The sequence below is a fragment of the Callithrix jacchus genome, chromosome 1 (assembly GCF_049354715.1).
Source record: "Callithrix jacchus isolate 240 chromosome 1, calJac240_pri, whole genome shotgun sequence".
Taxonomy (NCBI): domain Eukaryota; kingdom Metazoa; phylum Chordata; class Mammalia; order Primates; family Cebidae; genus Callithrix; species Callithrix jacchus.
Window position 1 is genome coordinate 211,041,970 of NC_133502.1, and position 26,100 is coordinate 211,068,069.

The 26,100-nt window shown below is 47.0% G+C and overlaps 1 protein-coding gene across 14 annotated transcripts in view; it reads right to left on the reverse strand.

Annotated features, from left to right (window-relative positions):
• Window positions 1-26,100, reverse strand: part of HIRA (histone cell cycle regulator) — a 122,441-nt gene that overhangs the window by 41,576 nt on the left and 54,765 nt on the right. For 7 of the 14 annotated variants that reach the window (XM_078341575.1, XM_035266444.3, XM_078341593.1 and 4 more), the window contains 8 exons: window positions 12,119-12,323; window positions 11,655-11,759; window positions 9,786-9,934; window positions 7,301-7,462; window positions 6,682-6,740; window positions 6,210-6,315; window positions 4,500-4,622; window positions 3,864-4,027 (listed from right to left, as the gene is read on the reverse strand). In XM_078341575.1, the coding sequence (XP_078197701.1) occupies window positions 3,864-4,027; window positions 4,500-4,622; window positions 6,210-6,315; window positions 6,682-6,740; window positions 7,301-7,462; window positions 9,786-9,934; window positions 11,655-11,759; window positions 12,119-12,323 (1,073 nt within the window). Of the gene's footprint in view, window positions 1-1,822; window positions 1,912-3,730; window positions 4,028-4,499; window positions 4,623-6,209; window positions 6,316-6,681; window positions 6,741-7,300; window positions 7,463-9,785; window positions 9,935-11,654; window positions 11,760-12,118; window positions 12,324-26,100 lie in introns of all 14 variants that reach the window. The other 7 variants (XM_035266504.3, XM_078341595.1, XM_078341599.1 and 4 more) reach the window with 2 other exon arrangements.

Consider the following 26,100-nt stretch of genomic DNA (forward strand, 5'->3'; position numbering starts at 1 on the left):
AATTTAAAAATGGAATAAAAACCTAGGCCTCTGTACACAACCAAGGCCTGTGAGGGCTGACCCTCCAGCCTTTTTGATGTCAACTCCTTTCGCCCTTCCATTACCATTCCATTGGGCCGTTCCTTTTAAACTCCAAGCTCTCCTACCTCAGGCCTTTGTACTTTCCCTCTGCCTGGATGTTCTTCTCCAAAGCATATGGATGGCTTCATCCCTCACCTTTTCTGGTCTCTGCTTTTCTGTTAGTTTGGCCTTTCTTAATTACCTAACATGAAATAGCATCCTGCCAGTATTCTGTAACCCCCTGTCCCCACACCTTTTTTTTTTTTTTTGAGAGATGGAGTCTCGCTCTGTTGCCCAGGCTGGAGTGTAGGTGCGCGATCTCGGCTCACTGCAACATCTGCCTCCCGGGTTCTTGCAATTCTCCTGCAAGTAGCCGGGACTACAGGCACATACCACCACACCCAGCTGATTTTCTGTATTTTAGTACAGATGGGGTTTCACCGTGTTGCCCAGACTGGTCTTGAACTCCTGAGCTCAGGCAATCCACCCACCTCAGCCTCCCAAAGTGCTGGAATTATAGGCGTGAGCCACCGCACCCAGCCCCCTGCCCTTTTTTTTTTCCTTTTTAGTCTGAATCTAGTCTGAAAGTATCTTGTTGACCGAACTGCCTCCTTGCTTATGTGTGCATCCCTACAGACTGAGTTCCATCACCACTCAAGACACTACAGATACCACTTCTCACGTGCTTAGTCTGTCTCTCTCCATAAGAAAGCAGATCCATGAATGTAGAGACTCAGTCTGCATTATTCACTGCTGCCTGCTCCATGCCTATAACACGCCTGGCTAGGGGAGGCTCCCCATCAGTAACTGCTTAATGACTGAATGAAGCTTCAAGCTAACTCTTAGATCCATACCTTCTCCCATCCCCCACCAATATGTTCCTTTCTTAATTTAATCAATGGTTCCAGTATCCATTTTTTTTTGCAGCTGTAAACAACTGGTGGTGTCACATGTTCATTATGCTCTTTCCTTCCACATCTAACCACCCATCAAATCTTATTGGTTCTGCCTCCAAAATACATCTTGAATTTGTCTCCTTTCCCCCTCCATGGCCACCACACTGATCCAAGCCACTTTCATCTCTTCCTGGGACTGTTATAGAAGGCACTCCCTGACTGTTTATTTTAGTTCCTGACACCTCTGCACCAACTCTGCCAAGAAGAAAATGCTAGCTCCTCGCAAGGCTCTTGCCTTGTGAGTCCACCTCTTGCCTCATCTCCCACCACCCTCTTCTTTTGCCTTCTATATGCTAGTCACAGTGGCTTCAGACAGATCAAGCACTCTGCTTTTACTCTCACCTCTACTAGGAAACGCTTTCCCCAGGTCTCTGTATGGCCATCTCACTATTCTCCTTGGGTTTCATCCGCAGTATCCTCTTATGAGGCCTTCCCTGGTCTCTCCTTCCCAGGCATTCTCATCTGAAGACCCTGCTTACTACTTCCTTCTTACTCTGAATCTAGTCTGAAAAGCATCCTGTTGATTGAACTGCCTCCTTGCTTATGTGTGCATCCCTACAGACTGAGCTCCATGAAGGCAGGGAAGTACTTTTCATCTTCACAACCAAACCCAGAGCCCTGCAGGCAGCCTCCCTCAGCACAGGCATGTGATGGAGCACTCCATGGCTCCTGATGCTGGGACCTGAGGCTGGGTGCTAGAGAAGTCTAATGGGACAGAATTTCAAAGCACTTTGGCTTATTTAAAAAATCTCCACCTTCACGTTTCAAGAAAGAATTCTTGCAGCAACAATGAAAGAAGCACCTACCACTACTGTTGACTCCCACTGGCTTCCAGTGGAGTAGTGAACCGGACCCAGTAAGTCCTTGCATATTTCTCGAAGTCGGTATTCAAACCCTAATTATAGAAAAACAAAAAAACAAAACAAAACAAAAAAACAAAACAAAACAGAAATAGGAACACATTACAAAAAGAAATAAAAATCAAGAATATGCTATGTTGTTGTATCTATCAAATCAGAATAAATACATGTGTATTTTATCGCCTACTATGGGCAAAACACCCCTGCCTACTCTCAGTATGGGGAACTGAGATCCATAATCACAGATTTTCACTCACTTGCTCACTCCCCTGACATCTGTAGTACCTCCTCTGTGTACTGGGCCCTGAGGAAAAATGAGACGTGGCCAGTTCTGTGATAAACTCCTTAAGGTGATGGGAAAATATGAGAAACTATGGGCTGGTGAGATCTGTCTTTGAGAAGATGGGGTGGCAGCTGGTGTTGAGAGGAGGTCGGAAGGGTGGGGAGGCCAGCCCGCAGGAGGTAGAGATGGCAAAGGCACAACTGAAGAGGGGCAACTGAGTGAAGAAGGCATAGGCTCATCAACTCAAGCATTATGGGCACCACCCAGTAGGGCTGCCAGAAAGACTGGAGGCAGAGTGTGGGGGACTGTCAGCACTTGGGGCAGCTAAAGCAATAGGGAATGGATTCCATTATCCAAAGAAAAGGGTGGAGAATAAGAGAGATGCAACTGGAATCTGAGGACTTTTGGAAGTGAATGGGGTCCACTTTTACACTAGATTCCTCCTTTTATAGCTAAGGAAGCAAGGGACAGAAAGGAGGGTGGGTGACTGGTGTATGGACACTGAACAGTTGTGTGGAAGACAGAGAAAGAGAAGCAAGCAGCAGAAGTGATCCCAAGACGGGTGGCAGGGTCAAGAGGGGGTGGGGACTTGAGGCAGGGCATCAGGACAAGTCCCAGTCAACACCCAGGATGAAGCAAACCAGAGTGGAGTGAGAGGAGGGGCTCCCAGGGAAGATGTGACTACAGCACCACAGGAAAGGTATGAGGGCCTGGGAAGGCTGAGTATTCAGAAAAGCTGGGACTTTTGAATATGTCAAAACATATGCCACACATAATGGCAACCACATAGACCTACTGGAAAAGGGTAAACATCAAATTCATCATCGCAGCTTGCAGGGAGGGAAGTGAGGCTTCAAGCTGATCAGTAATATTTGCTGTCGTTTACAAGTGTACACACACACACAAACACACTCATATTGACATAGCCAGAGGTACATGTGACATGTTAGTTCTGGGAATTATATTTGTGAGGGTTTGATATGATTTTCTCTGTCTTTTCTGTACTTAAATGTTTTCTAAGTTGTAATCAAAATGGGGAGGGTGATGACATAAATAAAGCAAAAAGGCCAGGAAGCTGTACAGGGAGAGCTTCGGGAGGGCCTGCCCCATGCCGTACCCTGGAGGCTGCAGTCAAGTGGGAGGAAAAGCTGCTAAGGCTATTGGAGTCACTGTGAGGACAGTGCAGCCACCTCTTCCAGCACACCTGACTTTCTGCAGGTGAGAGCTCTGGTGGGGAATGCCAGGAACAGAGGGCCTCAGGAAGTCCAGGACAGCAGGCAAGCCTGTCCAAGGTAGGAGAGGCTGCGAGGAGGAAGAGACACGAAGAGAAACACTGCCACAAGATGCCCTCACAGATTCGCAGCACTGCTCAAGAGCCAGAATGTAGAATCTGCTCCTTCAGGCCATGTCTCTCTACTCAGGCATCTATCCCTCCCTCCTGCTGCCTGTCCTGCTGCTCCTCTGTGGGAACACCCTCAGGGCCACTCTACCCAGAGCCTATAAGGGGCTGGGTGCCTGCTGAGCTGCCTTCATTGCAGCTCAGGTTGGGAGGTAGAGGCTGTGGGGCCCACCTTGTTGATGTGAGAGCAGTAGGCTGGGATCTGGGCCATCACACCTTTTTCCTGATTTCACAGGGACTGAGCCAGGCCTGGGAAGATGAAGGGGCAGAAGGAGAAGGTTGCTCAGGGCTGTTAGGAACCTCACCTTCATTTACAAGGTACCGTGCGTAGAGGAGGAGCCAATGGCGGTACTCGTGGCTGGACTGCAGGGTGAGTGCTGCTGCCACCTGGTTCTCTAGGTAGGCCAGGGTGGTTTCTTGCTGCACCACATGAGGCACGGAGAAGAGCCGGGCAGCCTGCCTTCCCGAGCTGCAGAGACCAGGAGAGTTTCCATGATGAGGCAGCAGGCACTATACAGAGTCAGGAACTGCCCCCATGTGCCTCAGGCAAGGAGCTGGCAGGGGAGGCAGGCACTAGGGCTATCAAGGCCTCCCATCCACCAGCCAGTCTGTTGGTAGATGTCAGAATCCTTGTTGTCTGCCCATCCCCACATCCCAGCCATGTGCCTCCTGGCACCATTGGGGCATCTCAACAGCACATGCCATTTGGGCCCCTGAAGTGACAGGGCCAATGACTGCTACCCCCAACCCCAAGAAATTACCTGACACAGGCTCACTACCCTCAGCACCCCCAGTCTGTCCTGCACAGCGTGCCTATGCTGACCAGCACCTGGGGTACAGGCAGGTAGAGACCAGGCCTGGGTGGGACTGTGCACGCTCTGACCCAGTCACTCCCCCAGGGCAGGACTAAGAACAGTGGCCACAGCATTCAGGTCACGTACTTGGAGGTGCGGCCCTGGATTATGGCTAACGGTCCTGAGCACAGCATGGCGTCCTGGGATGGCAGGCTGCTCCTAAAGTCTGCACACTGAGCCAGTGAGTCCTGCTTGTCAGAAACCAGGTTCCTGGGGAGGCAAAGGCAGGAACAGAGTTCAGGAAAACCAAGAGATCTACCGGAGGAGGCTGTCAAGGAGGCCACAGGGAAGCAGCCCCTGCCGACACACGGGCAGGAAAGCCGGCAGAGGCTGAGCGCCCCTGCACTTTGGCACAGGTGCCTATTACTGACAGGTTTCGTGATAATGGGCCTGACAGATCATTGTTCCAAAGAAAAAATGAATGAAGCGAAGTCTGTGGATAGGGCCCTTGCTGTGAACATTTCAGCTCCAAATATTGGTTCATTATGACTGCAGGCCTGTTATGTGCTGTGAGCTCTGATGCTTAGCCCATGTGGCCTGGGCCCTGTAGCTGGCAAGCAATGCTAGGCCTCTACCTGCTTGTACTTCTACAACTACCTCAGACTGGCAGTCCTTCCGCCTTCTTGGGACCCTTCTCATCCTTGTGAAGAAAACACTTCACACACTTTTAGAACAGCTAGGTGTCTTTGTAAATGTGTCCGAAACACAAAGATGCCTCTAGTCAATATTTCTCTTCTTAGTCAGCTTATTTCCATTATTACAGCAATCAGATATAATAGACAACATTTTGCAATTTGGGGAAGCAGGCAGTGGAGATTTTTTTTTTTTCTTTTGAGATAGGGTTGCATTCTGTTGCCCAGGCTGGAATGCAGTAGTACGATCACGGCTCACTGCAGCCTTGACCTCCTGGGCTTCAGTTTCCTAAGGAGGTGGGACTTCAGGTGTGTGCCACTGCACCTGTCTTATCTAAAAAAAAATTTTTTTTTTTTTTGTAGAGACAGTCTTACTATGTTGCCCATCCTGGTCTCAAACTCCTGGGATAAAGCAGTCCTCTCAGCTTCGCACAGTGCTGGGATTACAAGCGTGAGTCATCATACCCAGCAGATTTTTTTTTTTTTTTCCAAATTCAAGAAACAGTCTCTTTGTGAATATAAACTTCTGCGTGGCAGTTCTTAACAGATAAGGGGCTAGGAGGTAGCAAGCTTTGGTTCTTAAGGACAAAAGGTAGAGATAGAAGAAAAGAACTTGGAGTGGCTAGAACACAACATACATATATCATGTGGCTGGGTTAAGAGCTCTGTTGTATAAATTATTTTGCAAGTACAGAAAAGAGCTCCAAATTCCACAGTGGTCAGAGGAAAGGTACAGACCATCATGCCTGGATAAGTGGATTAGCATCTTACGAATTCACTGAGGAAGTCTGAAGTGCTCTCTAAACTCACAAAAATTGACTAGTGCTGGTAAGGCTCCTGTACATCTGACTCACCTATGCTCATGGTGGCTAAGGGGGCCACAGCAACAACCATATAAATTTTTGTCTTTTTTCAAAAAGTGGCTCCTGAAAATAATGCAAGAGGACAGTGCTCCTGCACATACGCTCTAAGGGAGAGGCCACAGGCTGCAGTGTCCTGCTAGGACAGGGGAGCATGCATGGATAGTCACTGCAGCCTAGACTCCAGGGCCTGACTCTCAGGAAAAGCAGGGCTAGGCAGCCCTGTAGGCCATGACCCTATGCTCTGCTCTCCAAAGCAGACAGACACTCTTCTAGGGAATAGGGCTGGGGGTCAGCTTGCTTACCATGTAGAAAGTGACGGATTAAAGCAGTACGCCTTCCCATCGGACAAGTTCATTACTGGGATTCCATGCTGCGTCAACAAGATCTGTGATACTGTCATATCACTTCCTGGGGGAAGAGCATAGGAAAGAGTTTTAGGTGTGTTCTGATCAGCAAGTGTTTGTAAACACACCAAAGGAGAAATCTGAACTCTAGCTCCCGTGGTCTCAGCAGCAAATAATGTTAACACTGCCTTGGCAAATAGGGAGGGCAAACCATTCTCATTGCCACACACCAGGCTCTTGTTACCTCTTGGGGACCCATTTAAACATGTCCCCAGAAACTGTGTGTCTCCTGAAGCACAACTGCTCCTCCTGCCTCACTGAGAGCCTTGGGCTGAGGCCAGAGCCTGGCTCTCTGAGTGGGGCCCTTCTGCAGCATCAGACAGGTACTTGGGCCCCCAGGAGAGTAGGGGCAGCCTGCTGCCTGGATTACCTGCCAAGATGGAGTGTAGAGACTCTTCTTTCACCACAACCACCTGTCTATGAACATCCCTAGGAGGGAGACAGGGAACAGTTTACTCACCAACCTAGGTAAACACATCAGACTGTGCCTCAGTCACTCAGACACCCTGGTCCCTACTGCATGCGCCTCTCACCTGGCCTCTCCTAGTGAGAGGGCTCTGGGCTATAAGTAGCTTCTGTACCCCATGTGCCCCTACACTCCCTGTGCCTCAGGTTGCAGCAGCACAGAGCCCAGGCAACAGAGCCATGGGGAACCTCAGCACCCACACCACTTTGGGGGAAGCCAGGCCACAGCAGCCACATCAGGAACATGGCCACAATCTGCCAGCTAAGACTCCATTTCTGATGAACCCGGCCTAGGACCCTGATAGTGCAACTGGTTGCATGGGCCACTCCAACTGCCTCTATTCCCCTTGCACACCATCCCTCAGCCCTCAGCCTACCCCAGGCACCCAACACAAGCACTATCACTGACTGCTCCGGGCCTCCTCTGGGGCCTGATGATCAGCCTTCTCCTGCAGTGAGGTAAGGCCTGCACAGCCCTCTCCTACTCTGCCTGGAGCCCACCCCACCCTGTGCCTGCCTCTCACCAGACGGACAGTGTGGCTGCAGCGGTGAGCGCCATGACGTAGGAGCCTGTGCAATGCAAAGTAGAGATCGGGGACGGCAGGAGGATGGGAGAGAGGAGACGGCGACCACAGGTGGAGAACACTGACAGCATCCTTTTTTCACAGGCGACACACACCACGTCACTGGGAAGGCAGAGGTGGGGGAAGGTGTTATGGGGGTTGGGCGCTGCAGCCAAGACAGCAGCCCTGGAAGGTACAGAGCCTTTCTTCTAGCTGGGCCCAACAAGGCCCTACCCTGAGCAGGTATAGCCAGAGGGGGAGGTGGATTGGGCCAGGCTGGGGCTGGTGGGGCTGTTGGAGCCTCCCTGAGATCCTGGATAAAATAGACTTCTGTCCTCTTGCCCACAGGCTTCCCGGGCTTTCCTGAGCTCATGGTGATGCTGACCAAGAGGTATGGGGGCTTTGGAGAGCCAATGCACCTGATGATCACCCAGGAAGCATGTCTTGCTCATTCGATAAAGCCACATAGTACCCACAGGACAGTCTCCTGGCTGCAACTAGCCAGACCAGTTCTGAGAAGGTCTCTATCAAGGCAGCCTGGGAAAAGTGTGGGGATGATGGCATGCACCTCTGTGTCCAGGAGGCTGCCTGGCTTGCGTAGGAGATATATGTCGCTCCAAAACAAGGGGTGCTTTACAGAATAGTCTGGACACTGTCCAGTTTCTGTCCTGAGTGACCACCAGGACCCTGGGTGGGCCCTGCACAAGCAGGCTGTTGCCTTTCCAGAGAGAGCCCCATAATGCCCAGCCACAGGCCCACGGTGAGGCTGGAGCTCAGACCCCAGGCAGTGGTAGCAGATGTGCAGCCAGTACAGTGAGATCCTGGCCACAGCGGGCCACTCAGAGTGCCGCTTTGTGTCACTTTATTCTGCTAAACCAGTGACCCCAACAGGCTCAAGGAGGTCAGCTAAGGAAGGAGCTCCGCCAACAGCTTTCCTAATGAGACACTGTTGGTACTGGCTCCAAACATGGAGAGGCAAGTGAGATGCTTTTGTTTACAAATGTTTACTTGGAGAGTATGAATCAGAGAACACTCTATGTAGCATGGGCAGCAGGGAGCTCTCTGCAGGCTGTGACTGAATTCTTTTTTTTGTGTGTGAGACAGAGTTCTTGCTCTGTCACCCAGACAGGAGTATAGTGGTGCAATTTCGGCTAACTGCAACCTCTGGCTCCCCAGGAAATCAAGCCATTTCCTGCCTCATCCTCTCGAGTACCTAGGATTACAGGCACACGCCACCATGCCTGGCTAATTTTTGTATTTTTGGTAGAGATGGGGTTTCACTATGTTGGCCAAGCTAATGCTGTGACTGAATTCTATCTGCTCATCTCTGGTGGTCAGAGCCTGCCTCAAGCCAGCCCACTGCAAAGAAAGCCATCATTTTTGGGCTGCAGCACTGGGGAGCAGGTCTGCAGGCTGGGCCTGGACTCAGCAGGACTGAGCAGGAGGGGAGGTCTCAAGTGGCCTAGTAGGCTTGCCCCATAGCTGTTTTGTCACTGTGGGAAAGGTTGTGCTGACACCCCTTAGCCTTCAGCTGGGCAAGCCACCTGCCTTGGGGCAAGGGACAGAGAGTAGGAACCCATGGCAGCATCTGACACATGGGTGCCTGGGATTGGGAGTTTAGCTGCCTCATCCCGAAAGGGAAATTCGAGGGAGGAACAGAATAAACAGTAGGGTTCCCTAGGCCTAACAACACAAAACTCACTCAGGGCTTAAAAGAATTGTGGTCTAAGACCTAAGGCCATGTGCTTTGACACAAGTAAAAGTATCTACACGGGACCTCATGGCAGATGATTAAGGGTATAATTACGATGACTGTACCTAAGTGGTCATGTCTGTAAACCTCTGCTGAGTGTCTCCCATGTAGTCCTGACTGGGACGCTATACCAGGCAGGAACCTGAGGAGAAACACTGGTTCCCCTTCCACATTGAACACAGGCAGGGAGAGGGCTCACGTACAGTTCCAGGAGCCCAGGGGAAGACAATGGGTGAGCAATCACTGGATCAAGGTCTACCCCACAGTGCAGAATCTGGAAAGGGCTGGGATGGGGACTTCAGGGACAGTCAGAAACCCATCCTGACCAATTTGGGATCCAGAAAAGGAACCAGCCCAAGTCAAAGTGAGCCAGGCACACCTCAGTGTGGAACTCGAGACTTGGGGATCTGGCTGGACAAGGAAATCAGACCATCAGGTTCAAAGCCTGGCTTGGGTAACCCTCAAGGGCTCAATTTCCCCATCGATAACATGGGGATACTGATGCTGACCTTGCTGGGTGCTGCAGGGACTGAGATGACAAGTGCATATGCCTGGCCTGGAGTGAGGCCTGATGTGAACCTCTATGGGAGCTGGAGCTCCCAGGGCCATGCACCTCCCCTAGACAGGCCCAGGACCAGAATGATGGCATGTGTGACTGTCACCTGGGCCGGCTGAGGACCTGCCCGCCCTTACCAGCTGCCTGCAGCAGTGAGGATCCGGCTGGTGAGCACTGTCTCCCACTCCTTCCCTTCCCGGTTGCACTTCAGGCGGCTCAGCTTCACGCCCCCCACCACTGTCACTTCATTCTCCACCTCAATGTACATGGAGGGATCAGAGCTGACCTGGATGAAGTAAACACATGGACCTACTCAGACAAGGGCCGCAGCCCAGGTGACATGCTCCAAGGCTCTGTAGCCCAGGGCCCCAGGGCAGCAGCATGACACAGAGGCAGACTGACTGGCCAACAGAGGAGGGAAAGGGCAGGTGGGGCAAAAGGGCTGAGTGGGAGGCCGGGACATGTGGCCCCCAGGGCAAGGAGAATGCTGGGAACTGGTTTCTACCCTGTCATCCATGTAGTTGAACAGTCAGAGAACAGAAGCAGTGCCAGGGCTAAAGACCCCAAAGAATCCCAACCCTGCCACCTCATCTCACAAGGGAGTGATGTGCCCAAAAGCACACTGCAAAGGATCAAGCTGGGAGTGAGACTTGAGATTCTAGTCTCCTACTTGAAGGAGCTTCAAAGATAGCAGTATCTGGCAAGAATAGAGCCCATGTCAGTGCTTGGAGGGAACATCTAGAAAACCCCAAAAGGCGTCTCCAGTTCTTGTGGCAGTGAGACTTGGTCTGCTTAACTGAGACTAAACTGGCAGAAGTGTTTCCGGCACAGCATGTATGAGAAGCAACTAGTTTATAGTGTTTGGCACCAAATGGGCTCAGCCGCATGCGTGTCTAACCAATAGATTTTTCCCTTTAAAAAAATAGGTAGAACCACCAAATAGTCTGTGCTCGTGTGGCCACCCAAGTGGGTGAGTTGGGCCGAGGGCCAACTGCCATGTCCCAAGCAGCACTTGGCAGGGAAGAGGCCTAGGGGAAGGGCTAGAGGAGTTTGGGAGAGTTCTGTGCTGAGAAGCAGGGCACCCAGGAGGGAACCTGCGTCAGAACACCTGTGAGTGCAAGAGCACATCCAAGTGCTGCTGACCACTGGAGGCACCCCTGCCTCCCCTCACAACAGAAATAAGAACAAAACCTGTGGGTCCCTACCCTTCGGCTTCCCTGCTTCATTCCTCAGTACTGTGGCCCAGAAGGACCTATGGTGTGAAGGGCTGACACTGGCTCTCTGGTGCCCTGTGAGGACCAGCTGGGGCTCAGAGCACTGTGCAGCCAGTGGGAAGTGACCTGCACACAGGGTCCAAGAAGGCTGCTCGAAGACGTGCACCTTAGCTGAGGTACAAAGGGTATGCAGAGAAGCAGCAGTGTGTGTGATGGTACCACAGCGGGAGAGGCCTAGATTCTGTACTGGGCCAAATGACCAGCGGGCTCTTGGTATAAAGGATTATTTGCTCCAGAATTGTGTTTTGGATAATCACATGCTTACAAGCTTCCATTCCAAGAGCCCAAACAACTCTGAGGACGACTGTGCTGGACACTGAGAAGGAGATAAAGCTAGCAGGATGGTTGGGAGATAGATCATGACCACAGAGTCCCACTGACACCAAGCCCGAGGCTGCCCAGGGCTGTGTGTGGAGACTGAGGTGGCTTCCAGCAGGGACACCTGAGAGGAGTACTAAAGAGCACCAGAACATGTGGTGGTAATGGCAGTCCAAGCAGCTGGGACCCCAAGTGCAAAACCAGACAGAGGCTATAGATGGGTGAGAGTGGAGGCTGGCAATTTTGCTAAGAGTTAGTGGGCACCCCGATCAGCTGTGACTTCCACTGGAAGGTGATAAGAGAGCCACTGGAAACCAATCTCCAAGGAAGTGACAAGAGAGGGTTTATGTGGGATAGGTGACAGAGAAACTCTGCGTGTGCCTGAGGGAGAACTGGCAGGGTCCCAGCACTTACCTGGAGGGTGAATGCTCTCTGAGGGCCTGGAATTGGCAGCTTCAGTGCAAGTGCTGGTGCAGACAGACACATGGCCTCCTTTTCTGCAGTTAGGGTAGCTGGAGACTGGAAGAGCCAGAAAAGTTCCTGAACCTCGCTCTAATACTATGGGGTAAAGGCAAGTCACCCAGAAGTGAGGTGAGCCTGTGGCCAGGGCATTTCCACCTTGGGAGGTAGGAAGCAGAGGGGAATGCTACAAGGATCTTCACCTTACAGACAAGCCAGTTGATGCCAGGGAAGCTGCTCAAGGGCTCTGGGTGGGTCAAGGGCAGGTCTGAGGGGGAATGTGGTCAGGGGCTGCCTGTCTAAGCCAGCTGGCTCTCAAGGTGCCCCACCCAGCTGAGGCTCACCATGCACCCAGGGCCTTCAAGCTCTAATTGCAGAAAGGTAGGCTAAAGAAGGTAGGATGGGCCCACTGGCCTCACCTGGACAGACAGAGACACAGGCATGAGACGAGAGTCCTTCCGAGGCCGCCCTTTCTTCTTCTTCTCTACTGTCTCTACCTCAAGCTCAAGTTTTCGCTTGGACAGTGAGGAAGGCTTAGTCAAAGGGACCTTCTCATCACTGTCACTGCTGCTCTCCAGGAGGTCTCGCGGCCTCAGCTCTTTCACAAGGTTCTGCTCTTTTAACCTGCACAAAAACATTACATCACACTTCCCTTCAGAAATCATTCATGTAAGAAACAGTGAAGTGAAATTAAAGTGTTTAAACAAACCTCCTGTCAACCTAGAATTCTGCATCCAGTGAAATTATGCCTCAAAAGTGAAGGAGAAATAATGACTTTCTCAGACAAATACAAAGAGACACCGGAATCTGTTGCCGGAAGACCTGCCTTGCAAGAAATGTTAAAAGTCTTTTAGAAAGAAGATAAATGATGCAAGCCAGAAACTCACATCTGCATGAAGAAAGGAAGACTGTTAGAAAAAAAATGAAGATAAAATAGAACCTTTTATGTTTCCTATTCCCAACTGATCTGAGCGACAACTTTCTGTTCAAGCAAATAACAGCCGCCATGCCTTGAATGATTATAGATTATGAATAGTGAAGTAAGTGGTACCAATGTCATAAGGCACAGAAGGAAAGAGTGGGGAACTCTCTCTACTACACACAAAGTGATATAATATTATTTGAAAGTAGACTTAGGTTATAAATCTTCAGTGTAAACTCTAGAGCAATCACTAAAACATTTTTAAAAAGCATAGTTAATAATGCCTAGAGGATAGAACATCTATTTTTATTTTATGGTTATTTGTTATTTGAGATGGATTTTCACTCGTCGCGCAGGCTGGAGTGCAACTGCATGATCTCGGCTCCCTGCAACATCCACCTCTTGCCTCAGCCTCCCAAGGACCTGGATTATAGGTGCCCACCAACATGCCCAGCAAATTTTTGTATTTTTAGTAGAGAATTTCACTATGTTGACCAGGCTGGTCTCAAACTCCTGACCTCAGGTGATCCACCCACCTCGGCCTCCCAAGTGCTGGGATTATAGGCATAAACCACTGTGCCCAGCTGAGAAAATGTAATCATATAACATACTCAAAACCAGAGAAGGCAAAAAAAGATTAAAATATTAAAAAAAAAAAAAAAAAAAAAAAAGAATAAGGCTGGACGTGGTAGCTAACGCCTGAAATCCCAGCACCTTGGGAGGCTGAGGCAGGTGGATCACCTGAGGTCAGGAGTTCAAAACGAGCCTGGCCAACATAGTGAAACTTCATCTCTACTAAAAATACAAAAATTAACTGGACATGCTGGCAGGCGCCTTTAATCCCAGCTGCTTGGGGAGGCTGAGGCAGGAGAATCACTTGAGCCCAGGAGGTGGAGGTTGCAGTGAGCCAAGATGGTGCCATTGCACTCCAGCCTGGGCCACAGAGTGAGAATCTGTCTCAGAAAGAAAAAATAAAGAATAAGTGCTAAAATATGGCAGATATTAATACAACTACATCAGTCAACTTTAAATGTGAAAGCTCTAAATATGCCAATTAAAGACACAGACTGACAAAATAGATAAAAAGGGAAAATGTTTTTAAGAAATGGGTTTATGTGGCTGGGTGCAGTCACTCATGCCTGTAATCCCAGCACTTTGGGAGGCTGAGGCAGATGGATAATGAGGTCAGGAGACTGAGACCATCCTGGCCAACGTGGTGAAACCCCATCTCTACTAAAGTACAAAAAGTTAGCTAGGTATGGTGTCATGCACCTGTAGTCCCAGCTACTCAGGAGGCTGAGGCAGGGGAATCACTTGAACCCAGGAGACGGAGGTTGCAGCGAGCTGAGATCAAGCCACTGCACACCAGCCTGGTGACAGAGCAAGACTCCGTCATAAAAAAAAAAAAATGGGTTTATGTTTTCAAAAATTTAATTTTAACTACAAAAGACAATGACAGATTAACAGTAGATGGACACAGTGGCTCATGCCTGTAGTCCCTGCTACCTGGGAGGCTAAGGCAGGAGGATTGCCTGAACCCAGGGGTTTGAGAGCAGCCTGGACAAAATGATGAGACCCCATCTCAAAGAATAAAAAATAAGTAAATAAATAAATAGAAGTAAAGTGATGATTCTAACTATGTGACAACCTGTAAAAGGCAAAACTATGGAGACAATAAAAAGATCAGTGGTTTCCACAGGTTGAGGGAAAGGAGAGTAAATAAATGAAGCACAGATAATTTTTAAGGCATTGAAACTATTATGGCTGGGTGTGGTGGCTCATGCCTGTAATCCCAGCACTTTGGGATGCCAAGGTGGGCAGATCGCTTGAGATCAGGAGTTTGAGGTTGGCCTGGCCAACACGGTGAAACCCTGTCCCTATTGAAAATACAAAAATTAGCCAAGTGTGGTGGCACACGCCTGTAATCCCAGCTACTTGGGGGGCTGAGGCAGGAGAATCGCTTGAACCCAGGAGGCAGAGGTTGCAGTGAGCCAAGATGCAACTATGCCACTGTACTCCAGCCTGGGCAATAGAGCAAGACTCTGTCTAAAAAATAAAACCAAAAACCAAAAACCAATTCTGTAAAATATAATGGTGAATATATGTTATTATACATTATAAAATGTACAACATTAAAAGTGAACCCTAATGTAAACTATGGACTTTGGGTGATGATGTGCCCCACTCTTGTGGGGATGCTGAAAGTGGGGGATGCTGTGTGTTGGGGCAGGGAGCATATGGGAACTCCTTGTATTTCCTGTTTAATTTTGCTGTGAACAAAAACTGCTCTAACCGAGTCTATTTTTTTCTTAAAAAAAGCAAGGAATGGACAAAGATATGCCATGGTAACACTAATTAAAAAAAGTTGGAGTAGTTACATAAGCAAAGCAGGCATCAGAGCCAGTAAAGTTATCAAGGATAAAGAAGGATATATACAGTGATAAAGATGAAGGAGTCAATTTTTTAAGAAGACAGAATCCTGAATAAGTACACAGGCATGCCTTGTGTTATTGTGCTTTACCTCACTGTGATACTACGTTTTTTACAAGTTGAAGGTTTGTGGCAACCCTGCATCAAGCAAGTCTACCAGCGCCATTTCCCTGATGGCATGTGTCAGGTGTCACTTCATGTTTCTGTTACATTCTGATAATTCCCACAATATTTCAAACATTTTCATTCTTATTATATCTGTTTTGGTGATCTGCCATTAGTGATCTTTCATGTTAGTACTGTAATTGTTTTGGGGCACTGCAAACCACACCCATTTAAGATGATGAACTTAATCAATAAATGGTGTTTATGTTCTGACTGCTCCACCAATTGGTTGTTCCCTTGTCTCCCTTCCTCCTCCCCAGGCCTCCCTATTATCTGACTTACAACAATATTGAAATTAGGCCAATAATCCCACAATGGTCTCTAAGTAAGTGTTCAAGAGAAGGAAGAGTTGCAAGGCTTACTTTAAACCAAAAGCTAGAAATGATTAAGCTTCTAGAAATGAGGAAGACAGGTTGAAAGCTGAGACAGGCCAAAAGCTACACGTCTTGCACCAGTTAGCCAAGTTGTGAATGCAAAGGAAAAGTTCTTAATGGAAGTTAAAAGTGCTACTCCAGTGAACACATGTTTGAAATGAAAGTGAAACAGCCTTATTGCTAGTATAAAGTTCTAGTGCTCTGGAGAGAACATCAAACCAGCCACAACATTTCCTTAAGCCACAGCCTAATGCAGAGCAAGGCTGTAACTCTTTTCAATTCTATGAAGGCTGAGAGAGGTGAGGAAGCTGCAGAAGAAAATCTCAAGCTAGCAGAGGTTGGATCATGAGGTTTAAGAAGCTGTCTCTATAACAAAACTGCAAGGTGAAGCAGCAAGTGCCAATGTAAAAGTTGCAGCAATTAGATCATCTAGCTAAGACCACGGATGAAGGTGGTAACACTGAACAACAGATTGTCAATGTAGGTAAAACAGCCTTCTATCAGAAGAAGATGTCATTTAGGACTTTTCTAGCTAGAGAAGGGAAGTCAAAGTCTGGCTTCAAAGCTTCAGCGGGCAGACTGATTATTGTATTAGGGACGAATGCAGCTGGTGATTTTAAGTGGATGTCAATACTCATTAACTATTCCAAAAATCCTAGTGTCCTTAAGAATTATGCTAAATCTTCTCTGCCTGTGCTCTACAAATGCAAGAAGAAAGCCTAGATAACAGCACATCTGTTTAGAGGATGGTTTACTGGATATTTTAAGCCCACCATTGATACCTACTGCTCAGAAAAAGATTCCTTTCAAAAGATTCCTGCTCACTGGCAATGCACTTGGTCACCCAAGAGCTCTGACAGAGATGAATGCTATTTTCATATCGACTAACACAACACACATTCTGCAGCTCATGAACAAGGAGCATTTTCATCTTTCAATTTTCATTATTTAAGAGGCACATTTTTGCCTGTAGTCCCAGCTACCTGGAGACTGAGGCAGGAGAACTGCTTAAGTCCCTAAGTTTTGAGCTATAGTGTGCTATGCCAATTGGGTGTCCACGCTAAGTTTGGCATTACTATAGTGACCTTCTCAGAGCAGGAGACTGCCAGGTTGCCTAAGGAGAGGTGAACCGCCCAGGTTGGAAACAGAGAATGCCAAAACTCTGTGTTGATTAGTAGTAGTACTGTGCCAGTGAATAATACTGCACTCCGACCTGGGCAACATAGCAAGACCCTATCTCTTAAATAAATTAAATAATAATTTTAAAAAATACATTTTGTAAGGCTACAGCAGATTCCTCTGGTGGATCCGGGCAAAGTTAGTTGAAAACCTACTGGAAAGGATTCATCATTCTAGATGTCATTAAGAACATCCATGATTCATGGGATGTCAAAATATCAACATTAACAAAAGTTTGGAAGAAGCGGACTCCAACTCTCATGGATGACTTTGAGAGGTTCAAGACTTCAGTGGAGTAAGTCATCACAGATGTGGTACAAATAGTAAAAGAATTAGAATTAGAAATAAAGCCTGAAGATGGGACTGAATTACTGCAATCTCATAAAAAACTTGAACAAATGAGGAGTTGTTAGGGATGGGCAAAGAAAGCAGTTTCTTAAGATGGAATCTCCTGGTGAAGATGCTGTGCACATTGTTGAAATAATAAGAGATTGGTTTATTTTTAAATTCCATATATATTTTTTGAGACAGGTTCTCATTCTGTGGCCCAGGCTGGAGTACAGTGGCAAAATCTCAGCTCACTGCAACCTCCACCTCCTGGGTTCAAGGGATTCTCATGCCTCAGCCTCCCAAGTAGCTAGGAATACAGGTGAACACCACAACAACTGGCTAATTTATTGTATTTTTAATAAAGACAGGGTTTTACCATGTTGGCCATGTTGGTCTCAAACTCCTGACCTCAGGTGATCCAACTGCCTTGGCCTCCCAAAGTATTTGGACAACAGGTGTGAGCCACCATACATGGCCTTTATTTGCATACACTGAAATATCATGCCATTGAAATCTTCTTCATAAGGTTGGTAGTAATGCCCCTCTTTCACTTCTGATTGTATTTATTTATATACTAATCATACTTAAACTGTATGTCCTGCTTTTTTCAAATAACATTCCATCTAAACTATTTTTCCACAGTACAGTCATCCTTTGGTATCTGCAGGGGGATTGGTTCCAGGACCCCCAGTAGATATCAATATTCAAGGATGCTCAAGTCTCTTACATAAAACAATGCAGTATTTGCATTTAACATAGGCATGGCCCTGTATATACTTTATTTTTTATTTTTAATTTTTTTGAGATAAAGTTTCACTCTTGTTGCCCAGGCTGGAGTACAATGGCGTCATATTGGCTCACTGCAACCTTTGCCTCTTGGGTTCAAGCGATACTCCTGCCCCAGCCTCCTGAGTAGCTGAGATTACCAGATGCACGTCACCACACCCAGCTAATTTTTGTATTATTAGTAGAGATGAGGTTTCACCATGTTGGCCAGGTTGGTCTCGAACTCCTGACCTTAGGTGATCCTCCTGCCTCAGCCTCCCAAAGTACTGGGATTATAGGTGTGAGCCACCATGCCCAGTCTACCTTTTTTTTTTTTTTGAGACAGAGTCTAACTTTGTTGCCCAGGCTGGAATGCAGCGGTGTAAGCTCGGATCACTGCAACCTCTGCCTCCCAGGTTCAAGTGATTCTCCTGCCTCAGCCTCCCAAGTAGCTGGGATTACAGGCACGCACCACCACACCCAGCTAATTTCTGTATTTTTAGTAGAGACAGGGTTTTGCCATGTTGGCCAGACTGGTCTCGAATTCCTGACCCCAGGTGATCTGCCTGCCTCAGCCTCCCAAAGTACTGGGATTACAGGCATGAGCCATTGAGCCCAGCTAGCCTCCCACATACTTTAAATTTTCCAGATCACTTACAATCCATAGTACAATGCCTAAAAATAACTTCATTTGCATGCATTCAATGTAGTATCTGACATATAGCAAATTCAGTTTTTGCTTTTTGAAACTTTGTGGAATTTTTTTTCCCAAATATTTTTGATCCATAGTTGGTTGAATCCATGGATGTGGAACCCATGAATACAGAGGGGCAACTGTACATTAGTCTTTATAAATATTAAAGAGAGGCTACATAATGAATAGCTTACTTCCTCAACACCTCTCTTTTGAAGAAGTTGGGTAAATGTTTTCTCATAATACTGTGTTAAACATCTCTAAATGTGACAAACTCCCTGGATTACAGGTGCTATTACTGGTCTTATTTCCTCAAGGAGTTCACATGAATTATGCTCCTGTCTAGTACGCAAGAGCCCTCCTCTCTGCCTGCCTTTCCCCTGCTAACCAGCCTCTGGCCTGTTAACCCCTCCTCCGGGCACTGTCTTCAACTGTTTTCCCTGCTAGTCACCCCAGGTCACAGAAATGTGGGCAGGTACACCAGTGTGTAGAATCCTGGATTCTTTTCATTTGTATCCATGCAAAAAACTAGAAAAACAAGAAGTTTTGTCTGTGTCCTTGACACTGCTCTGTGAAACCGAAGAGCGTGTTTTCCTATCTTCTACTGTCCTATAACAGGGCAAACCATCCACCTGTGGGTGTAGTTAAACGTTCTGGAAGCCCTGAGTCAGTGCTCCTCAAAATCCTTTTTAATTATTATTTTTTAAAATGTCAGACATTTGCCTCTCCAAAGAGCTTTTTTTACTATGAAGTAAAAATCAGATCATGTACATTTTCATATTAAATTTTTTGTTGAGTAAACTTTTGTTAACAGTCAAAAATGCTTTCTATCAGATGTTCTGAAAATGGAAATAGAATATTAGCTTGTTCTAATTTTTTCTAACATGAATTGTCCTGGTTCAGACTGATCTGAAAGAGTTTCAGGTATTAAAATGAAAGAATCCTACTGTGAAACATGGGCAAAAAGTGAGACTTTCATGTAACTATCATTTTGTAAAATACAGGAAGAATGTCACGGCAATGCTCAACTATCATCTAAGTTTCTAGGGAGTACAGTGGCTTCTTGAGCTCACCATAGCATTGGCCCATGATGTTCATTTGCTTGGCATTGCCAAGCTCCAGCTGCTCCAGAACCCCTGAGAGTCCTTAGGAGTCTCCCCACCTGCCTCTGCCAGATACCCTATTCAGGGATCCTGGGGCCAGTGGCCCACTGGGAACTGCACCTCCCCAGCCTGCATGTGGGCTTGTACCAGTTGTTACAGTATCCCTGATAGCACCAGGTAAATGGATCTATAGCAGCTGCCCAATGGGTCCAGACATCGGTGAAGGAAGAGCATAGCTGATCACAGCTTCCCCACTTACAAACAGGCTCCATCCTAGGTTCTGTCTTCGCAGGCCTACTTGCCCTGTAGTCAGTCACTTACCTCAGGTCCCTATGTGCTTCTACCTAACACCTGGCCCTAGGGCAGGGTGGAGCAGAAGACCTGCAGGTTGACAGAGGACAGCTACCCTGTACCTGAGAGGCTAGCATTTGGCTCCCAACCCACCTGAGGCTCTTGGCTAGGAAGTGCCAGTCAGGTTGCAGAGGTCTCACTGCCCAACTACTGTGACGTACAATGAAGGAACAACAGCAGGAGCTGACATGTACTGCTCACCATGAGGCAAGGACAAAGATACACTTTACAGGCCTAATGCTTAAGGGATACCTCCTATGAGGGTTCTCCTGGGAGGGCCATTCTGCCTGAAAGGAGATGGACTCAGAAAGACCATGTGTCTCAAGATCATCCCCGCCTACCTCTTTGAGGAAATGGGGAGCTGGGCCTAACCTGCATGGTGTATTACTTTGTGCACCACTCCCAACCACTGCATGACACAGTGCCTCAAAGAAAATCTCCACTGAAGGCTGAATGTGGTGGCTAACGCCTGTAATCCTGGCACTTTGGGAGGTTGAGGTGGACAGATCACTTGAAGTCAGGAGTTCGAGACCAGCCTGGCCAACATGGTGAAACCCTGTCTCTATTAAAAATACAAAAATTGGCCTGGTGTGGTGGCACACACCTGTAAACCCAGCTAATAGGGAGTCTGAGGCAGGAGAATTGCTTGACCCTGGGAGGCAGAGGTTGCAGTGAGCCAAGATTGCACCACTGCACTCCAGCCTAGGTGACAGAGTGAGACTCCATCTCAGAAAAAAAAAAAAAAAAGAACAACAAAGAAAAAAACATCTACACTGATGCATGTTTTGTTTTTTGAGACAAGTCTTGCTCAGTTGCTCAGGCTGGAGTGCAATGGCACAATCTCAGCTCAGTGCAACTTCCGCCTTCCAGGTACAAGCAATTCTCCTGCCTCAGCTTGTCACCAACAAGCTTGGCTAATTTTTGTATTTTTTTTTTTTTTTTTTGAGATGGAGTTTTGCTGTTGTTACCCAGACTGGAGTGCAATGGCACGATCTCGGCTCACTGCAACCTCCGCCTTCTGGGTTCAAGCAATTCTCCTGCCTCGGCCTCCCAAGTAGCCAGGACTACAGGCGCACACCACCATGCCCAGCTAATTTTTGTATTTTTAGTAGAGACGGGGTTTCACCATGTTGACCAGGAGGGTCTCGATCTCTTGACCTCGTGATCCACCTGCCTCGGCCTCCCAAAGTGCTGGGATTATAGGCGTGAGCCACCACGCCCAGCCTAATTTTTGTATTTTTATAGTAAAGATGGTTTCACCATGTTGGCCAGATTAGTCTTCAACTCCTGACCTCAAGTGATCCTCCCGCTTCAGTCTCCCAAAGTGCTGGGATTACAGGCATGAACCACTGCACCCAGCCTGTTTTGTTTTTGAGACAGATTCTCACTCTCGCCCAGGCTGCGGTGGCGTGATCTCTGCTCAATGGAAACTCCGCCTTCTGAGTTCAAGGAATTCTTCCGCCTCAGCCTCCCCAGTAGCTGGGACTACACGCACCCACCACCACACCCAGCTAATTTTTGTATTTTCAGCAGAGATGGGGTTTCACCATGTTGACCAGGACCAGGATGGTCTCAAACTCCTGGCCTCAAGTGATCTGCCCGCCTCAGCCTCCCAGAGTGTTAGGACTGATTACAGGTATAAGCCACTGTGCCAGCCCTCCCCTGATGGGTGTTTTAAAGGGTTCCTCCTGGCTTTCACTGAGAATCAATACAAGAAAATGGCCATATCAAGAAAGTACCTGCATTTTCTGTAAGTCCTTTGTTAAAGACACTGGAACTTGTTTTATCTCATTTTCCTCATATGAGGATCCAACCCAACCTCCTCTGAGAATTCAGCACCAGAATCCTGGAAGCTCACTACACTCATTCTGTTTGGAAAGCAGGAAGCTCAGCCCCAAGTGAAAGCAGGAAGCTCAGCCCCCAGTGAATGCTCACTCACTGCCACTTTCAAGTGAGAAGTTGAGAATGACAAATGTGATGGCCTCTTAGGATACAGATCTTGCTAGTGCTGTATTTATGGCTGGATGGTCTTGTGAGACCCTGGGGACACAGCTGCTAAAGGACCAACCCTTGTGGCTGCAGGACCCAGGATGTGGAGTCAAGATTTTGCCTCCAGAAGCCAATCCAAAGGCTATCCTCCAGGCTTCTTATTCAGGGTATGCACTACCTGAGACATAAGAGCCACAAAAAGCCACAAAGCAAACATGAGTGTCTTCCTCAATAAGCAGGACTTTCTGTCTGTGGCACACTATAGTTCCTCTCAGGTGGAGAATTCGTTTTATTTATTCTGTTCAGAACTTGCTCCATTTCCAAATCTGAGATTTTTTTTCACTTTCTGGTAAGCCTGTTAACTCCCTCTTGACAACTGCCCTGCAGCATATCCTCTTGGGGGGACTCCTCCCTCTTACCTCGTCTTCAGCTGCACCTCCTCACCTCTGTGGCACTTTGGCCAATTCTGTAGACGGAATGTTCTTTTCATCTGGCTCTGATCTGCTCCCTGAAATGCTTGCTGACTTTTAAACTGAAATGATTATTTTTCTTTTCTAAAAGTATTTTTTCTTGGTTCATTTCCAAATCTGTCTGGTCTTTTTTGATGGTTTATTATTCTTTTAATTTCTATTGAGATATAATACATATATCATAAACTTCACCACTTTTTAGAATTTATTAGCCTTTAGTATATTCATAAGGTTATGAAACCATCACCACTGTCTAATGCCAGAACATTTTCATAATTCCAAAAAGAAACTTTGTATCCATTGGTAATCACTCCTTATCCTCCCTCCCCCAGGCCCTGTCAACCACTATTATTCCACTTCTTTATGGATTTTCCATTCTGGATATTTCCTGTCAATGGAATCATACAATCTATGATCCTTTGTGACTGGCTTCTTTCTCTTAGCATAATGCCTTTAAGGTTTATCGTTACTGCAGCACGGGTAAACATTCCATTCCTCTTATTGCTGAATAATATTCTATTGTATGGATGGACCATATTTTATTTATCTATTCATCAGCTGATGGACCTTTGGGCTGTTTCCACTTTTTGGTTACTATGAACAGATATGAACATTTATGTATGAGTTATTGCATGGATATACGTTTTCAATTCTCTTGGGTATGTATTTAGGTGTAGGAACTGCTGGGTGAGATGATAACTCTATATTTCACCATTTGAGGAATTTCCAGACTGTTTTCCAAAGGTGCTGAAAGACTTTATATTACCATCAGCAGTCTATGAGTGCTCAAATTTCTCCCTATCCTCACCAACACTTCTTATTATCTGACTATCTGATCTGTTAATTAGAGACCTCCAAATGGGTATGAAGTATTAGTTTTGCTTTGTATTTCCCTGATGGCTAGTGATGTTGATTGTCTTTTTATGTGCTTGTGATTTGTATATATTCTCTGCAGAAATTTCTATTCAGATCTTTTGCTCATTTTAAAACTGTGTTATTAGTCTTTTTATTGTTGATCTGTAAAAGTTCTTTATATAATCTGAATTCTGAACTCGAGATAAAGTTTTTCTCTTTTGCCCAGGCTGGAGTGAAGTGGCGTGATCTCTGCTCATTGCAACCTCTGCCCCGAGTTCAAGCGATTCTCCTGCTTCAGCCTACCAAGTAGATAGGATTACAGGCACTTGCTACCACACCTGGCTAATTTTTGTATTTTTTGTAGAGATGGGGTTTTACCACGTTGGCCAGGCTGGTCCCCAACTCCTGACCTCAGATGATCCGCCCACCCTGGCCTCCCAAAGTTTTAGGATTGCAGGCATGAGCCACCACACCCGGCCAAGCTTTTAATTTTTAAAATATTTTGTAGAGATGAGGTCTTGTCATGTTGCTCAGGCTGGTCTTGAATTCCTGGCCTTTCTGTCTCAGCCTCCCGAAGTGCTAGGATTATAAGCATGAGTCATTGTGTCCAGTCAAAAGTTTTAAATTTTGATGAAGTCCAATTTGTTGATTCTTTCCTTTAAGTTGCTTAGGCATTAGGTGTCATATCTAAGAAACTGTTGCCTAATCCAAGGTCACATAGATTTCTATCTATATTTTCTTCTAAGAGTTTTATAGTTATGCTCTGACATTTAGTTCTTTGATCCTTTTAATTCTGGTTATGGAATAGAATATTTAATCTTTCCTCACATTTTGTTTTAGCTTTCATGTCTTTCAAGACTTAAGCATATTTTGTATTTTGTAAGCATATTTGTCACTCTCTGACAATTCTATGATAACAGGTTTATAGGAACCTAAGTCTCTCAGTGAGTACGTCTCCTGACATTTGTATATGGTAGACTGTTTCTTCTTGTGATTTTGGATTTTATGTTCATCTAAGCAGTGCTTTATCAGTGGTAATGCTGTACACCTGGGCCAGGGAATGTCCCTGAGGGGTGGATACGTATCTCTGCCAAGTGCCTCTGGATGTCAGGTATACCAGGGTCTCCTTTGTTTCATTTCTCAGCTTGGTGATTTCTAGACAACACAGGTAGTGTTAAACTGGCCCTGAATCCACACGAGGGCAGGCCTGTGGTTACACAGCCTCAAGGGAAGACTGTTCTCCCAAACCCAAAACAGGTTAAGACATTCTAATTTCTCTGCTAGTTCTTGAGCTGCCAGCTGGGTTTTCCTAGTGTCTGCCTCAGTCCTTTTTTAAGCAGCCTGACTTTATGCTGGTGACTTAATTCCAACCCCTTAGACCCAAAGCTTTGTCTCAACTCAGTATGAGACATTAAAATGCAAGGTCCTCAGTCAAGACCTCCAGCTTTGCACCCACGGGGCAGTCCTGCCTGCTACTCTGGATTTTTTGTTCACTCTTGGATTTTAGATTCTGGGGACTGCCCTTTCTTGTGAACTAGTCATTCATTTTGGGGACAAAAATTGCATTTAATCTAGTACTTCAAAGTATTTTAGAAGCAGGGAGGCTGAGGCGGGTGGATCACCTGAGGTCCGGAGTTCAAGACCAGCCTGGGCAAATTGGTAAAACCCCGTCTCTATTAAAAATACAAAAAATTAGTCAGGTATGGTAGTGGGCACCTGTAATCTCGGCTACTTGGGAGGCTGAGGCAGGAGACTTGATCGAACCTGGGAGGCAAAGGTTGCAGTGAGTAGAGTAGCTAGGACTATAGGCATGTCCCACCACACCTGGATAATTTTTTTCTGGTAGAGATAGGGTTCTCACTATGTTGCAAAGGCTGGTCTCAAACTCCTGCCTTAAGCGATTCTCCTGCCCTGGTCTCCCAAAGCATTAGGATTACAGGCATGAGCTACCACACATGGCCTGCACTGAGCTTTTAATTACCAAACAAGCATGATTAGATCACAACAGAGTAGACTACAAGATTCCACACTAAGTTTATAGATATAGCATCAAACTTTCAGAAAGGGTTCTTCCATGGTAGCTTCCAGGAACTGTTTTCCAAGGAGAATAAATCCTTTCCAGACATGCAGCTTTGGACAGAGCTTTTCATAAGCAAAGCCCCAGAGACAGCATACTGTAGCTTTAGCTCCAAATCACCATCTACTGCAAAAACAGATCAAATACAAATGTTCCTTTTATTGGGCACCTGCTGGCTGTGTGGCTACTGTAAGTTTCTGACCTTGTACTTGGCTGATGGTGGCACAGGCTAGGGTATGCCTGCCCAGGGCTGCCGAGCCCTCTGAACCTTGCACTGGGATGCAACTCTGAAGGGATTGCTCTTAAGCCCTTAAGAGGCCAGCCTACATCTACCTCTCCTCTCCTAGGCTCTGACTCACTGGGATGTGAACCGAGCTTCTTGTCATGGCAGGCTTGGAGGAAGGGGCCCTCTCAGGAGGCAGAGGCTGTAGAGATTCACTCTGGCCACCTCAGGACGATGCACTACCACAAACTCCAAGAAATAAAGAACTACAGTGTGCATGATGTCACAACTGTGTTTGAGGGGAGGCCCAGGGAATGGACAAGTAGCCTAGCGTCCACAAGAGCTCAGAAGCCAGTATGACTTGACAAAGACCTCACCTACCTCATTTTTATTGCAGCTCTCTACCTCTGGTCAGTTTCTGAGTGGAAGGCCATCACTTCCAAGGTGTACCAGTATCAGAGCCTTCCACCTCTC